The sequence below is a fragment of the Scyliorhinus canicula genome, chromosome 4 (genome assembly GCF_902713615.1).
Source record: "Scyliorhinus canicula chromosome 4, sScyCan1.1, whole genome shotgun sequence".
Lineage (NCBI taxonomy): Eukaryota > Metazoa > Chordata > Chondrichthyes > Carcharhiniformes > Scyliorhinidae > Scyliorhinus > Scyliorhinus canicula.
The window spans coordinates 2,767,471-2,782,753 of NC_052149.1; the positions used below are offsets into that span (position 1 = coordinate 2,767,471).

General features: G+C 53.0%; 1 protein-coding gene across 1 annotated transcript in view; it reads left to right on the forward strand.

Moving 5' to 3' along the window:
• Positions 1–15,283, forward strand: part of rnpc3 (RNA-binding region (RNP1, RRM) containing 3) — a 31,622-nt gene that overhangs the window by 397 nt on the left and 15,942 nt on the right. Inside the window, exons 2-6 of the mRNA XM_038793411.1 lie at positions 2,597–2,773; positions 4,674–4,721; positions 7,166–7,281; positions 11,717–11,809; positions 14,188–14,299. Of these exons, the coding sequence (XP_038649339.1) occupies positions 2,609–2,773; positions 4,674–4,721; positions 7,166–7,281; positions 11,717–11,809; positions 14,188–14,299 (534 nt within the window). The 5' untranslated portion in view covers positions 2,597–2,608. The remainder of the gene's footprint in view (positions 1–2,596; positions 2,774–4,673; positions 4,722–7,165; positions 7,282–11,716; positions 11,810–14,187; positions 14,300–15,283) is intronic.

A 15,283-nucleotide genomic window follows, 5' to 3' on the forward strand; every position in this document is an offset into this window, starting at 1 on the left:
AGTGAGGGGGAGGGGGGTGGGTAGGGGGGAGTGAGGGGGAGGGGGGTGGGTAGGGGGGAGTGAGGGGGAGGGGGGTGGGTAGGGGGGAGTGAGGGGGAGGGGGGTGGATAGGGGGCAGTGAGGGGAGGGGGCTGGATAGGGGGCAGTGAGAGGGGGGGGGGTGGGTAGGGGGGAGTGAGGGGGGGGGGGGTGGGTAGGGGGGAGTGAGGGGGGGGAGGGTGGGTAGGGGGGAGTGAGGGGGAGAGGGTGGGTAGGGGGGAGTGAGGGGGAGGGGGGTGGGTAGGGGGGAGTGAGGGGGAGGGGAGTGGGTGGGGGTGAGTGAGGAGAGTGAGTGGGGGTAGGAGGGGAGTGAGTGGGTGGGGGTGAGGAGGAGGTGGTGAGTGGGTTGGGGGGGGGGGGGGGGTGAGGAGGGTTGGGGGGGTGAGGAGTGGGGATGGGGGTGAGGTGGGGAGTGGGTTGCGGGAGTGGGGAGGGGGGGGTGAGAAATGTGTAGGGGGGAGGGGATAGGGAACGGGTGGGTAGAGGGAGGAAGGGAGGGGAGTGGGTGGGATAGGAGGGGAGTGGGTGAGGTGAGGGGAGTGGGTGGGGATAGGAGGGGAGTGGGTGAGGGGAGTGGGTGGGGAGATGAGGGGAGTGGGTGGGGGGTGAGGAGGGGAGTGGGGGAGGTGAGGGGAGGGGGTGGGGGAGGTGAGGGGAGTGGGTGGGGGAGGTGAGGGGGAGGGGGGTGGGTAGGGGGGAGTGAGGGGGAGGGGGGTGGGTAGGGGGAGTGAGGGGGAGGGGGGTGGGTAGGGGGGAGTGAGGGGGAGGGGAGTGGGTGGGGGGTGAGTGAGGAGAGTGAGTGGGGGTAGGAGGGGAGTGAGTGGGTGGGGGTGAGGAGGAGGTGGTGAGTGGGTTGGGGGGGGTGGGGGGTGAGGAGGGTTGGGGGGGTGAGGAGTGGGGATGGGGGGTGAGGTGGGGAGTGGGTTGCGGGAGTGGGGATGGGGGGGTGAGAAATGTGTAGGGGGGAGGGGATAGGGAACGGGTGGGTAGAGGGAGGAAGGGAGGGGAGTGGGTGGGGATAGGAGGGGAGTGGGTGAGGTGAGGGGAGTGGGTGGGGATAGGAGGGGAGTGGGTGAGGGGAGTGGGTGGGGAGATGAGGGGAGTGGGGGGGGGGTGAGGAGGGGAGTGGGGGAGGTGAGGGGAGTGGGTGGGGGAGGTGAGGGGAGTGGGTGGGGGAGGTGAGGGGAGTGGGTGGGGGGTGAGGAGGGGAGTGGGTGAGGAGGGGAGTGGGTGGGGGGGTGAGGAGGGGAGTGGGTGGGGGGGGTGAGGAGGGGAGTGGGTGGGGGGGTGAGGAGGGGAGTGGGTGGGGGGGTGAGGAGGGGAGTGAGTGGGGAGTTGAGGGGAGTGGGTGGGGGGGTGAGGAGGGGGGTGGGTGGGGGGGTGAGGAGGGGGGTGGGTGGGGGGGTGAGGAGGGGGGTGGGTGGGGGGTGGGTGGGGGGTGGGGGGGTGAGGAGGGGGGTGGGTGGGGGGGGTGAGGAGGTGGGTGGGTAGGGGTGAGGAGGGGAGTGGGTGGGGGGGTGAGGAGGGGAGTGGAGTGAGTGGGGGTAGGAGGGAGGGGGGTTGTGGAGGGGAGTGCATTGGGGGTGGGTGGGGAGTGGATTGGGGGCATGTGGGGAGGGGAGTGGGTTGGGGGGTGAGGTGGTGAGTGGGTTGCGGGAGTGGGGATGGGGGGGTGAGGTGGGGAGTGGGTTGCGGGAGTGGGGATGGGGGGGTGAGAAGTGTGTAGGGGGGAGGGGATAGGGAACGGGTGGGTAGGGGAGTGGGTAGAGGGAGGAAGGAAGGGAGGGGAGTGGGTGGCAGGTGGGCAGGGTGTGGCACTCTTTCAGCGCTCTTTCAGAGTGTCAGTTTAAATCCAGGGCCCCGTATCCAGTGTCAGTTTAAATCCAGGGCCCCGTATCCAGTGTCAGTTTAAATCCAGGGCCCCGTATCCAGTGTCAGTTTAAATCCAGAGCCCCGTGTCCAGTGTCAATTTAAATCCACGTCTTGTGTCCAGTGTCAGTTTAAATCCATAGCCCCCTGTCCAGTGTCAGTTTAAATCCAGGGGCCCGTATCCAGTGTCAGTTTAAATCCATAGCCCCCTGTCCAGTGTCAGTTTAAATCCAGGGGCCCGTATCCAGTGTCAGTTTAATTCCAGGGGCCCGTATCCAGTGTCAGTTTAAATCCATAGCCCCCTGTCCAGTGTCAGTTTAAATCCAGAGCCTCCTGTCCAGTGTCAGTTTAAATCCAGGCCTCCTGTCCAGTGTCAGTTTAAATCCAGGTGCCCAATCCAGTGTCAGTTTAAATCCAGGGGCCCGTATCCAGTGTCAGTTTAATTCCAGGGGCCTGTATCCAGTGTCAGTTTAAATCCAGAGCCTCCTGTCCAGTGTCAGTTTAAATCCAGGCCTCCTGTCCAGTGTCAGTTTAATTCCAGGACCCAGTGTCAATTTAATTCCAGGGCCCAGTGCCCGTTTAATTCCAATGCCCCGTGTCCAGTGTCAGTTTAATTCTCAGGCATTGTGTCAAGTGTCTGGTTTAAATGCAATGTTGGCCTTCTGTCTAATGACATGTGTTTCTTCAGATTTCTGGGGCTATGGCTGCTGCACTCTCTGCAGAGAATGTTTCTGTTCAAACAAAGAGCAAGAAGACAATTCTGGTTCGCCACCTTCCATCCGAACTCGCACAAAAGGAGAAGGTGGAGCTGCTGAAATATTTTGGAGCGCAGTCGGTGCGAGTATTATCAGACAAAGGAAGACTGGTAGGTGCACAGTAAAGTTGTATTACTGTTTTAATGGTATTGTGATCACATCCTTGAACAGTTCCTTCACGTTTAACCCCTCTCCGGTATAGAGTGTACTGTCAGACTCATGTTACGAAATCGGTAATTCTGCTGCCAGGAGTGACATATCAGTGAACAAGACTTCAGATCCCATAGTGAATTTTAATTCAGATTTTCTGTAAATCAATCCGATGATAAAAATCTGACCCCTGAAAGTGAGCAAGACGCTGTCAGATTGTCTGAAAACCCATTGTCCTGGCTGGAAGGCAACCTGCCATCCAAACTCTACCTGACTCGGTGAGAAGCTCCCTCTTGGTGTCAGTACTGAGGGAGTGCGGCACTGTCAGAGGGTCAGTACTGAGGGAGTGCGGCACTGTCAGAGGGTCAGTACTGAGGGGGTGCTGCACTGTCAGAGGGTCAGCACTGAGGGAGCGCCACACTGTCAGAGGGTCAGTACTGAGGGAGCGCCGCACTGTCAGGGTCAGTGCTGAGGCAGCACCGCACTGTCAGGGTCAGTCCTGAGGGAGTGCCGCACTGTCAGGGTCAGTCCTGAGGGAATGCCGCACTGTCAGAGGGTCAGTACTGAGGGAGTGCTGCACTGTCAGAGAGTCAGTACTGAGGGAGTGCTGCACTGTCAGAGGGTCAGTACTGAGGGAGTGCTGCACTGTCAGAGAGTCAGTACTGAGGGAGTGCTGCACTGTCAGAGAGTCAGTACTGAGGGAGTGCCGCACTGTCAGAGGGTCAGTACTGAGGGAGTGCTGCACTGTCAGAGGGTCAGTACTGAGGGAGTGCTGCACTGTCAGAGGGTCAGTACTGAGGGAGTTCTGCACTGTCAGAGGGTCAGTACTGAGGGAGCGCTGCACTGTCAGAGGGTCAGTACTGAGGGAGTGCTGCACTGTCAGAGGGTCAGTACTGAGGGAGTGCCGCACTGTCAGAGGGTCAGTACTGAGGGAGTGCCGCACTGTCAGAGGGTCAGTACTGAGGGAGTGCCGCACTGTCAGAGGGTCAGTACTGAGGGAGTGCCGCACTGTCAGAGGGTCAGTACTGAGGGAGTGCTGCACTGTCAGAGGGTCAGTACTGAGGGAGCGCTGCACTGTCAGAGGGTCAGTACTGAGGGAGCGCTGCACTGTCAGAGGGTCAGTACTGAGGGAACGCTGCACTGTCAGAGGGTCAGTACTGAGCTAGTGCCGCACTGTCAGAGGGGCAGTACTGAGGGAACGCTGCACTGTCAGAGGGTCAGTACTGAGGGAGTGCTGCACTGTCAGAGGGTCAGTACTGAGCTAGTGCCGCACTGTCAGAGGGGCAGTACTGAGGGAGTGCCGCACTGTCAGAGGGTCAGTACTGAGGGAGAGCCTCACTGTCAGAGGGTCAGACTGAGGGAATGCTGCACTGTCAGAGGGTCAGTACTGAGGGAGAGCTGCACTGTTGGGGAGTCGCCCTGAGGCACATCAGTTACTGCATTGTACCAGTGGCTCTACTTTGCATGTATTTAATTTGCTTCGTTCGGCTTTACAATATCTTGAACCGCGAAATGCACAATGTTTTGTTATTTTGACCTGTCTGGGTTTGGAACGCCAGTCCCAAGCAAACATGGCTGACTCTTAACTGCCCTCCTGAAGTGGGTCAGCTGGTAGTTGCCACAGAGTCAAAGTGACCACAAGCACTTTCTCTGCCTCACGTACCGACTCTGATTTTGTTTCTGCTCCGGTTCTGTTCGGAATTAATGTGGGAATGCTGATTACAGACATTGGGAAACTTCGCCCCACTCCACATCGGTTCCAGAACAATCCTTCTGAGGAATTGGTTTCCTGATTCTAACGAGCAATTAATCATTCTATTCTCAAATCTCTGCTAAAATTACAATGTTCTTCTTTTACAGAAACATACAGCGTTTGCGACTTTTACATCCGCCCAAGCAGCTGCTAAGGTAAGTTTTTTTTCACAAATAAGTCATTACACAAAGATCACACTGCTGACAGTCCTGCACTGTCAGATGGTCATTACTGAGGGAGTGCTGCCCTGTCAGAGGGTCAGTACTGAGGGAGCGCTGCGCTGTCAGAGGGTCAGTACTGAGGGAGTGCTGCACTGTCAGAGGGTCAGTACTGAGGGAGCGCTGCACTGTCAGAGGGTCAGTACTGAGGGAGCCGCACTGTCAGAGGGTCAGTACTGAGGGAGTGCCGCACTGTCAGAGGGTCAGTACTGAGGGAGTGCTGCACTGTCAGAGGGTCAGTACTGAGGGAGTGTCGCACTGTCAGAGGGTCAGTACTGAGGGAGTGCCGCACTGTCAGAGGGTCAGTACTGAGGGAGTGCTGCACTGTCGGAGGGTCAGTACTGAGGGAGTGCCGCACTGTCAGAGGGTCAGTACTGAGGGAGTGCCGCACTGTCAGAGGGTCAGTACTGAGGGAGTGCTGCACTGTCAGAGGATCAGTACTGAGGGAGTGCCGCACTGTCAGAGGGTCAGTACTGAGGGGGTGCTGCACTGTCAGAGGGTCAGTACTGAGGGAGTGCTGCGCTGTCAGAGGGTCAGTACTGGGGGAGTGCCGCACTGTCAGAGGGTCAGTACTGAGGGAGTGCCGCACTGTCAGAGGGTCAGTACTGAGGGAGTGCTGCACTGTCGAACGAGTAGTCCGTTGGATTTGACAAAACTGTGGCCTCAACTGCTCTTTCAGAGGGTTGCAAAAGAAGGCAACTCACGGTCAACTGTTTAAAAGCAGTTCTGCATAAGCAGCAGATCCTGGCTTTATGGGCAATTAATGTCATGTCACGCAGTATCCAGTAATAATAATCTTTATTGTCACAAGTAGGCTTACATTAACACTGTCAATGAAGTTACTGTGAAAAGCCCCTAGTCGCCACATTCTGGCGCGCCTTTTCAGGTCCAAATGACCTAACAGCACATCTTTCGGGACTTGTGGGAGGAAACTGGAGCACCCGGGGGAAACCCACGCAGACACGGGGAGAACATGCAGACTCCGCACAGACAGTGACCCAAGCCGGGAATCGAACCTGGGACCCTGGAGCAGTTAAGCCACAGTGCTAACCACTGTGCTACCGTGCCGCCCATCTGAGCTCAGACCAGGAGGGCAACTGCTTATTAGTGGCTCCTGTGGTCATCCATGATTAGTGAAGCCATCCATGATTAGGCAGCAATACCATAAAAAGACTGACTGGAGACTGTGTGATTGCAGTTCTTAGAGCAGAGAGGTTTTGGCAGATTTATTAACTCATTTCACAATCATGGAAGATTTTGATATAAGGAGTAACATTTTTTATTCATGGATAGGATGTGAGAGTCTCTGGATAGGCCAGCATTTAATGCCCATCCCTAATTGTCCATGAGACTGTTTCCAGTGACAGGAGGGAGGGTAACCAGAGGGACACAGATTGAAGAGAATGGGTAAAAGAAGCAGAGGGGGAGATGAGAAAGTTTTTTTATACAACGAGTTTAATATGCTTTCTGAAAGATTCAATAATAACTTTCAAAAGAAATGATATCATTCGTGGGACTATACGGAGAGGGCAGAGGAACGGGATGAGCTGAATCGCTGGTTTGTAAAGTCGCTCCTTACACATTGTCCGAATAGCCCCTCTGTACAGTGAGATTCTGAGAGGCCAAATACTCGATAAAAATGTTGAAAATTAAAACTTGCATCAGTCTCAGTGACTGTTGAAGTTTGAGCAGCAGCAACTGACTCAATTGGCTAAATGCCTCTTAGTCGTAACAATTCCAAAATTCAATGTGTTTGTCATTTTGGTGACTTTGTAATTCAAGGTTGCAGTTTATTTAGATGTCATTCCCTTCAGCTGACGAAGGTTGTATATTGCAAAGCACTAAATCAGAGTGATCTTTTGAAAGGATATCTGGTTTGTGCACCCCTGGTCACCATTCCCCACTGGCACTGACGTCTATGCCTCAGATGCCTGGGCCCAGAACTCCAGAATTTCCTCCATAAATACTGGCGCAGCCTGCGACACACATGTCCCATGAACAAATAAATAGGAGGCTGGTTTAGCTCACTGGGCTAAATTGCTGGCTTTTAAAGCAGACCAAGCAGGCCAGCAGCACCGTTCGATTCCTGTCCCAGCCTCCCCGGACAGGCGCCGGAATGTGGCGACTAGGGGCTTTTCACAGTAACTTCATTGAAGCCTACTCGTGACAATAAGCGATTTTCATTTTTCATAAACCTCCCCATCTCTCTCCGCCTTTCAAACACGCCTTAAAACCTGCCTCTTGGATCGATCTTTTGCTCACCCTGTCCGCCTATCTCCTTATGTGACTGAGGGGCCGGTTTCCACTGACACCCCCCCCCCCGTGTAACACCTTGGCCGTTCACCAATCCGGTGTTGTGTTTTTCTCCAATGTGTTTTCAGGCTCTGACCAGGCTGCACCAGATCCAATTCCTGGGCCACACTTTGGTGGTGGAGTACGCAAAGGAGCAAGAGCACATCGAACTACAACAGAAACTCATCTCCGATGGAAGCAAATCGTATGTACTTTGAATTCAGCCATTCTTTTTGCGCTGTGACGGATGGCTTTGCCAAGTGTGGGTGGGTTGCGCACAGGCCTCAAACCTTTGGCTGGAATCCAGCTGAGATATTACCAACCGCGAAGCAGACTCTCGTCTATTAAACGTGCTTCAGTCTGCAGCGCTGGTGCTTCGGTCTGCAGCGCTGGTGCTTCGGTCTGCAGCGCTGGTGCTTCGGTCTGCAGCGCTGGTGCTTCGGTCTGCAGCGCTGGTGCTTCGGTCTGCAGCGCTGGTGCTTCGGTCTGCAGCGCTGGTGCTTCGGCCTGCAGCGCTGGTGCTTCGGCCTGCAGCGCTGGTGCTTCGGCCTGCAGCGCTGGTGCTTCGGTCTGCAGCGCTGGTGCTTCGGTCTGCAGCGCTGGTGCTTCGGTCTGCAGCGCTGGTGCTTCGGTCTGCAGCGCTGGTGCTTCGGTCTGCAGCGCTGGTGCTTCGGTCTGCAGCGCTGGTGCTTCGGTCTGCAGCGCTGGTGCTTCGGTCTGCAGCGCTGGTGCTTCGGTCTGCAGCGCTGGTGCTTCGGTCTGCAGCGCTGGTGCTTCGGTCTGCAGCGCTGGTGCTTTGGTCTGCAGCGCTGGTGCTTCGGACTGCAGCGCTGGTGCTTCGGCCTGCAGCGCTGGTGCTTCCGTCTGCAGCGCTGGTGCTTCGGTCTGCAGCGCTGGTGCTTCGGTCTGCAGCGCTGGTGCTTCGGCCTGCAGCGCTGGTGCTTCGGCCTGCAGCGCTGGTGCTTCGGCCTGCAGCGCTGGTGCTTCGGCCTGCAGCGCTGGTGCTTCGGCCTGCAGCGCTGGTGCTTCGGCCTGCAGCGCTGGTGCTTCGGCCTGCAGCGCTGGTGCTTCGGTCTGCAGCGCTGGTGCTTCGGTCTGCAGCGCTGGTGCTTCGGTCTGCAGCGCTGGTGCTTCGGTCTGCAGCGCTGGTGTCCCAAGAGTCAGAGGTCGCATGTTCCAATTCCCACTTTGGAGAATTGATCTCTGACCTCACGCTCAGCGCGGTAGATTATGATCCCTGTAGAGACTGATAACAAAGGATGGCACAACAAGACTTCATGCTTTAAGATTTCTACTGTACCAAACTAACTAAAACCACCAACTTTGTCAGCAACTTGTCCTTTAAACTACAAAATAAACCTTTTAACATAACTGAGAAACCTAATTCACTCGTATACTTTATACCATCCCTTAAGAAGATGATTTCGCCGGAACTAGTCCAAAGGGATTCTCTGTTCCTGAGGGTTTACTTCCTTTTGCTTTTACAGCCTCGTATTTTTTAACTCCAGACCTGACTTCTGTGGTGAAGGCATTCCTGGTGATTGTCCCTCTAGTGCAAGTTAGGTGAATCTTCCAGCCTCGTTTTAAATCCTCGCGGGTTTGGTCTTTTCAATCCGTAACTGATCCCCCTGCATTCCTGTGCAGTGAACCATAAGAGACTCGAGCTGCTCCTTGTTAGAATTGGAGGGGGGAGAAGTGTTGGCCCGGGTCTTGACTGTGGGGGTGTTGCGAGTGTTTGTTTGCGGTTACCAGTGCTGGGCAATTGTCCAAAGGAAGTTTGCACTTCTAAGGCAATTGCCATTACGTGGGAACCTCTGGAAGGTTTCGCCCAGCGCATCTTTTGGGTACACCCCCCAAATAAAGGTAAAGTCCCAGATGACCATAAGGTGCTTTCCCCTTTGAGGGAGAGAACTGACAGGTGGTGATTAAACCCGAGGATCACCACACCGAGGGGCAAGGTTGAGAAGGCGGGGTCTTCATGAGTCAGTACCGGAATCGAACCTACGCTGCTGGCCTCGTCTGCATCACAAACCAACTGTCTAGCCAACTGAGCTAAACCGCCTCGCTTGGCCATTTCAAAGGACAATTGCATCAACCACGTTGCTGTGGGTCTGGAGTCACATGTAGGCCAGACCAGGTAAGGACGGCATATTTCCTTCCCGAAAGGGCATTAGTGAACCAGATGGGTTTTATGATGATGACGATTTGATGGTCTCCATTACTGAGACTAGCTTTCAATTCCAGATTTTATTAATTGAATTTAAGGTTTGCCGGAAAAAATAGATTTCGTCAAAGCTTTTAATCTTGTACTCATCTGGAAACTCGCAAGAATCCAAATTTCGGAGGAAGCAACAACTTTATTCTGTGTGAGAAGAGATTGCTGACTGGTTGGCAAGTGTATTCTGATTGGTCGAGGCTTTGCCATGGTAGAATGCACCAATTAAGATTGCTGACAGTTAACTGGCAAGCATTGTGAAATGTAAACCAGGCAGCTTGACTCTGATTGTCAATGACATTGTCCTGGGGAATGGCCCAGCAAATGGCTGTGACTTTTATTGTTTCACTGAAAGAGGTACAATATGAATACATTGAATAAATATTATCGTTACATTGTCCTGATGCGTGATTATGTAAGTCGCAAAGCTCCCAACATTTTTTTCAGCATTACTCGGGTTCTGTACTATCAAGCGACTAGGTTAAGTTAAATTTCACCAGCTACCATCGAGGGATTTGAACCCATGTCCCCAAGATTTAGCCTGGGCCTCTGAATTAATAATTACTGTAATGTTACCACAATGCCACCACCTCCCTCTGACTCTGCCTAATTGCATTGAGATTATCCAAGACCCCGGCTGTAACCTCCTTAATAATAGATTCCTGTATTTTCCCTACGGTAGATGTTTGGCTCACTGGCCGATAGTTTCCGACTTCCTGTACAATGAATCTATGTGAGCAATACTCCGTTTAAGACGTTAAGACTAAGTCCATCGGGACCTGGGAAATTGTCAGCCTACAGCTCGAATAATTTTCTCTCTATCCCTTACCCTGATGATTGTAATTTTTAAAATAAATTTAGAGGACCCAATTCCTAGTTTCTCCATTATAAGGGGCAATTTAGCGTGGCAAATTCACTTCCCCTGCGCATCATTTTGGGTTGTGGGGGTGAGACCCACGGGGAGAATGTATACACTCCACACAGACAGTGACCCGGGGCCGGGATCGAACCCGGGTCCTCGACGCCGTGAGGTAGTACTGCTAACCACCGATTGTAATTTTTATTAAGTTCCTCCCTCCCTTTCATCATCTCTCAATACTCGGGTTAGGGCTTGATTAACAGAGCTACCCAATTACCTTTTCCGAGCTTCCTGTTCTTCCAAAATGTACCCAAGTTCAGGTCCCGGTGTTGGTCACCTTGCAGCCAGGTCTCTGTAACAGCTGTCAGCTCATTCACAGGCATTTCTATTTGAACAGACAATCCATCTGTTACAAATGCTGTGCTCATTCAGATACAGAGCCTTTAATTCTCTGTCTTTTATTATTTTTGTAATCTCTAGCCTTCTCTGCTGGCACACAAAAAAGCCCCCGCAACCACCCTAGTTATTAGACTCTCACAATACTGGTTCCAGCAGAACTTCAGGTGAAGATTACTAAAGGTGCAGCTCCCACGTTCTTTGGCACTGGTGCCAGTGGCCCATGAATCAAAACCCTTTGTTGCCACACCAATTATTGAGCCACACATTCAACTCCCTGGTGAGCCCTGAGGGAGTGCTGTCAGGGGATCTGCAGCTTCTGAAATACAACTTTTATCCAGCTTTTCTGGAGAAAACACGGAGGGGAGAGAGTTAGCACGTCCTTGTCTCTGTGTCCAGCACTCTGTTGATGTCTCTGAGAATCATCCTCCTTGGCTAGAATCCAATCACCACCTCTTACCACAGTAAGAAATCTTACACCAGGTTAAAGTTCAACAGGTTTGTTTCAAACACGAGCTTTCGGAGCACTGCTCCTTCCTCAGGTGAATGAAGAGGTGAGTTCCAGAAAGATATATATAAACAAAGTCAAAGAAGCAAGACGATACTTTGAATGTGAGTCTTTGGAGATAATTAAATCATTACAAGGTCCAAAGAGAGGGGTAATCCCAGATTAAAGGGATGCGAATTGTCTCAAGCCAGGACAGTTGGTAGGATTTCACAAGCCCGGGCCAGATAGTGGGGGGTGAATAATGCGACATGAATCCCAGGTCCCGGTTGATGCCTCTTCCCAGGTAATGTACAACCAGCCAATCAAACAAACCGACTCCCATCCCATCTCTCTCATGCGGAAAAGTCTCAGATCTCCTGTTCAAACGAGTGGAGTATTCTCTCCTGTAACTTCTGAATTCTTCACAACCCTCTGAGATCTCTGCACTCCTCCAAATACAATCACTTGTCCAGCCCGATTTCCACCATTCTACTGCTGGCGGAGGTGCCTTCATGGAGCAGGGTTCGAAACTCTGGATTCCCTCCCTTCCGTTGCTTTATAGTTTGTTTGGAAATTTCTGTGAAGCACCATGGAAGGATATTGCTCGTCATCATCATGGTTGTTGAGAAACTGGTTCTTGAGAAACTGTCGGAGATTTCATAATTTTTTCATTCTGCTTATAGTTGTACAGATAAAACTTTGGACGAGAAAGATAAGAAACAGATTCTGAAACCAAGAGTTCCTGTAATCGAAGATGGGATCGCACCAAGCCTTGGGTTAGTAACAGCGGTTAAATCATGAGTTACCTCGAACCAGGATCCCCACGCAGTCCACTGCTGGGAGCAAGGTCACACTATCGTCATTCTCATCTCCAAAGGTTATTGGATAAATCTCACTCCAGGACTGGAGCACAGAATCTCAGTTGATATTCCTGGTTAAGAACTGAGGGAGTGCAGCACTGTCAGAGGGTCAGTTCTGTGGGAGCACTGCACTGTCAGAGGGTCAGTACTGAGGGAGTGCTGCACTGTCAGAGGGTTAGTACTGAGGGAGTGCTGCACTGTCAGAGGGTCAGTACTGAGGGAGCGCTGCACTGTCAGAGGGTCAGTACTGAGGGAGTGCTGCACTGTCAGAGGGTCAGTACTGAGGGAGTGCCGCACTGTCAGAGGGTCAGTACTGAGGGAGTGCTGCACTGTCAGAGGGTCAGTACTGAGGGAGTGCTGCACTGTCAGAGGGTCAGTACTGAGGGAGTGCTGCACTGTCAGAGGGTCAGTACTGAGGGAGTGCTGCATTGTCAGAGGGTCAGTACTGAGGGAGTGCTGCACTGTCAGAGGGTCAGTACTGAGGGAGTGCTGCATTGTCAGAGGGTCAGTACTGAGGGAGTGCTGCACTGTCAGAGGATCAGTACTGAGGGAGTGTTGCAGTGTCAGTATTGCACAAAGGACAAAGAAAAGTACAGCACAGGAACAGGCCCTTCGGCCCTCCAAGCCTGTGCCGACCATGCTACATGACTAAACTACATTCTCCTGCACTTCCTGGGTCCGTATCCCTCTATTCCCATCCTATTCATGGATTTGTCAAGATGCCCCTTAAATGTCACTATCGTCCCTGCTTCCTCCACCTCTTCCAGGCACCCACTACCCTCTGTGTAAAAAAAAAAAAAAAAATAACTTGCCTCTACCCTGGGGAAAAGCCTCTGACTATCCACTATGTCTCTGCCCCTCATAATTTTGTAGACCTCTGTCAGGTCGCCCCTCAACCTCTTTCGTTCCAGTGAGAACAAACCGAGTTTATTCAACCGCTCCTCATAGCTAATGCCCTCCAAACCAGACAACATCCTGGTAAATCTCTTCTGCACCCTCTCTAATGCCTCCACATCCTTCTGGTAGTGTGGCGACCAGAATTGAACACTATACTCCCAAGTGTGGCCCAACTAAGGTTCTATACAGCTGCAACATGACTTGCCAATTCTTACACTCAATGCCCCGGTCAATGAAGGCAAGCTTGCCGTATGCCTTCTTGACTACCTTCTACACCTGTGTTGCCTCTTTCAGTGACCTGTGGACCTGTACACCTAGATCTCTCTGTCTTCCAATACTCTTGTGGGTTCTACCATTCACTGTATATTCCCTACCTGCATTAGACCTTCCAAAATGCATTACCTCACATTTGCTGGCTTTGAAAGCAGACCAAGGCAAGCCAGCAGCACGGTTCGATTCCCGTAACAGCCTCCCCGAACAGGCGCCGGAATGTGGCGACTAGGGGCTTTTCACAGTAACTTCATTGAAGCCTACTCGTGACAATAAGCGATTTTCATTTCATTTTCATTTGTCCGGATTAAACTCCATCTGCCATCTCTCCGTCCAAGTCTCCAAACTATCTAAATCCTGCTGTATTCTCCGACAGTCCTCATCGCTATCTTCAATTCCACCAACCATTGTGTCATCTGAAAACTTACTAATCAGATCAGTTACATTTTCCTCCAAATCATTTATATATACTACGAACAGCAAAGGTCCCGGCACTGATCCCTGTGGAACACCACTAGTCACAGCCCTCCAATTAGAACAGCACCCTTCCATTGCTACTCTCTGCCTTCTATGACCTAGCCAGTTCTATATCCACCTTGCCAGCTCACCCCTGATCCCGTGTGACTTCACCTTTTGTACCAGTCTGCCATGAGGGACCTTGTCAAAGGCCTTACTGAAGTCCATATAGACAACATCCACTGCCCTTCCTGCATCAATCATCGAAACTTCCCACTGAGGGAGTGCTGCACTATCAGAGGGTCAGTAGTGAGGGAGTGCTGCACTGTCAGAGGGTCAGTACTGAGGGAGTGCTGCACTGTCAGAGGGTCAGTACTGAGGGAGTGCCGCACTGTCAGAGGGTCAGTACTGAGGGAGTGCTGCACTGTCAGAGGGTCAGTACTGAGGGAGTGCTGCACTGTCAGAGGGTCAGTACTGAGGGAGTGCTGCACTGTCAGAGGGTCAGTACTGAGGGAGTGCCGCACTGTCAGAGGGTCAGTACTGAGGGAGTGCTGCACTGTCAGAGGGTCAGTACTGAGGGAGTGCTGCACTGTCAGCTTTCAGATGCGGTGTTAAACCAAGAATTGTGCGATACTCTGATGTGCATCAAGCTTGTCCATCTTGTCTTTCAGGTTGACCTATCTCAGGAACCCGTGTCTGAAATATCTCTACCCACCGCCAACTAGTATCATTCTGGCTAATATTGCCAATGCCATGGCAAGTGTCCCAAAGTTCTACGTGCAGGTAAAATAATTGGTTTATATATTTTAACATTTTGCTGGAAGAAAGTCGCAGCATTTTGTTTTTGCTGATGTTTTTGAATTATATACAGTACAGAACCTGGACATTCAGCCCATCGCACTGTACCAAGCCTTCTTCACTCCCACTCCATCTCACCCTATCAGAATCTCTTATTCCATTCTCCCTGATGTGTTTCTCTAGCTTCCCCCCCTTCAAGGTCTCAATACCATTCACCTCACCCTTTCCCTGTGGGAACGAGTTCTACATTCTCCCCACTCCCTGTGGGTGCGAGTTCCACATTCTCCCCACTCCCTGTGGAGCGAGTCCCACATTCTCCCCACTCCCCGTGGGAGCGAGTCCCACATTCTCCCCACTCCCCGTGGGAGCGAGTCCCACATTCTCCCCACTCCCTGTGGGAGCGAGTCCCACATTCTCCCCACTCCCTGTTGGAGCGAGTTCCACATTCTCCCCACTCCCTGTGGGAGCGAGTTCCACATTCTCCCCACTCCCCGTGGGAGCGAGTCCCACATTCTCCCCACTCCCCGTGGGAGCGAGTCCCACATTCTCCCCACTCCCTGTGGGTGCGAGCCCCACATTCTCCCCACTCCCTGTGGGTGCGAGCCCCACATTCTCCCCACTCCCTGTGGGTGCGAGCCCCACATTCTCCCCACTCCCTGTGGGAGCGAGCCCCACATTCTCCCCACTCCCTGTGGGAGCGAGCCCCACATTCTCCCCACTCCCTGTGGGAGCGAGCCCCACATTCTCCCCACTCCCTGTGGGAGCGAGTCCCGCATTCTCCCCACTCTCTGTGGGAGCGAGTCCCACATTCTCCCCACTCCCTGTGGGTGCGAGCCCCACATTCTCCCCACTCCCTGTGGGAGCGAGTTCCACATTCTCCCCACTCCCTGTGGGAGCGAGTTCCACATTCTCCCCACTCCCTGTGGGAGCGAGTCCCACATTCTCCCCACTCCCTGTGGGAGCGAGTCC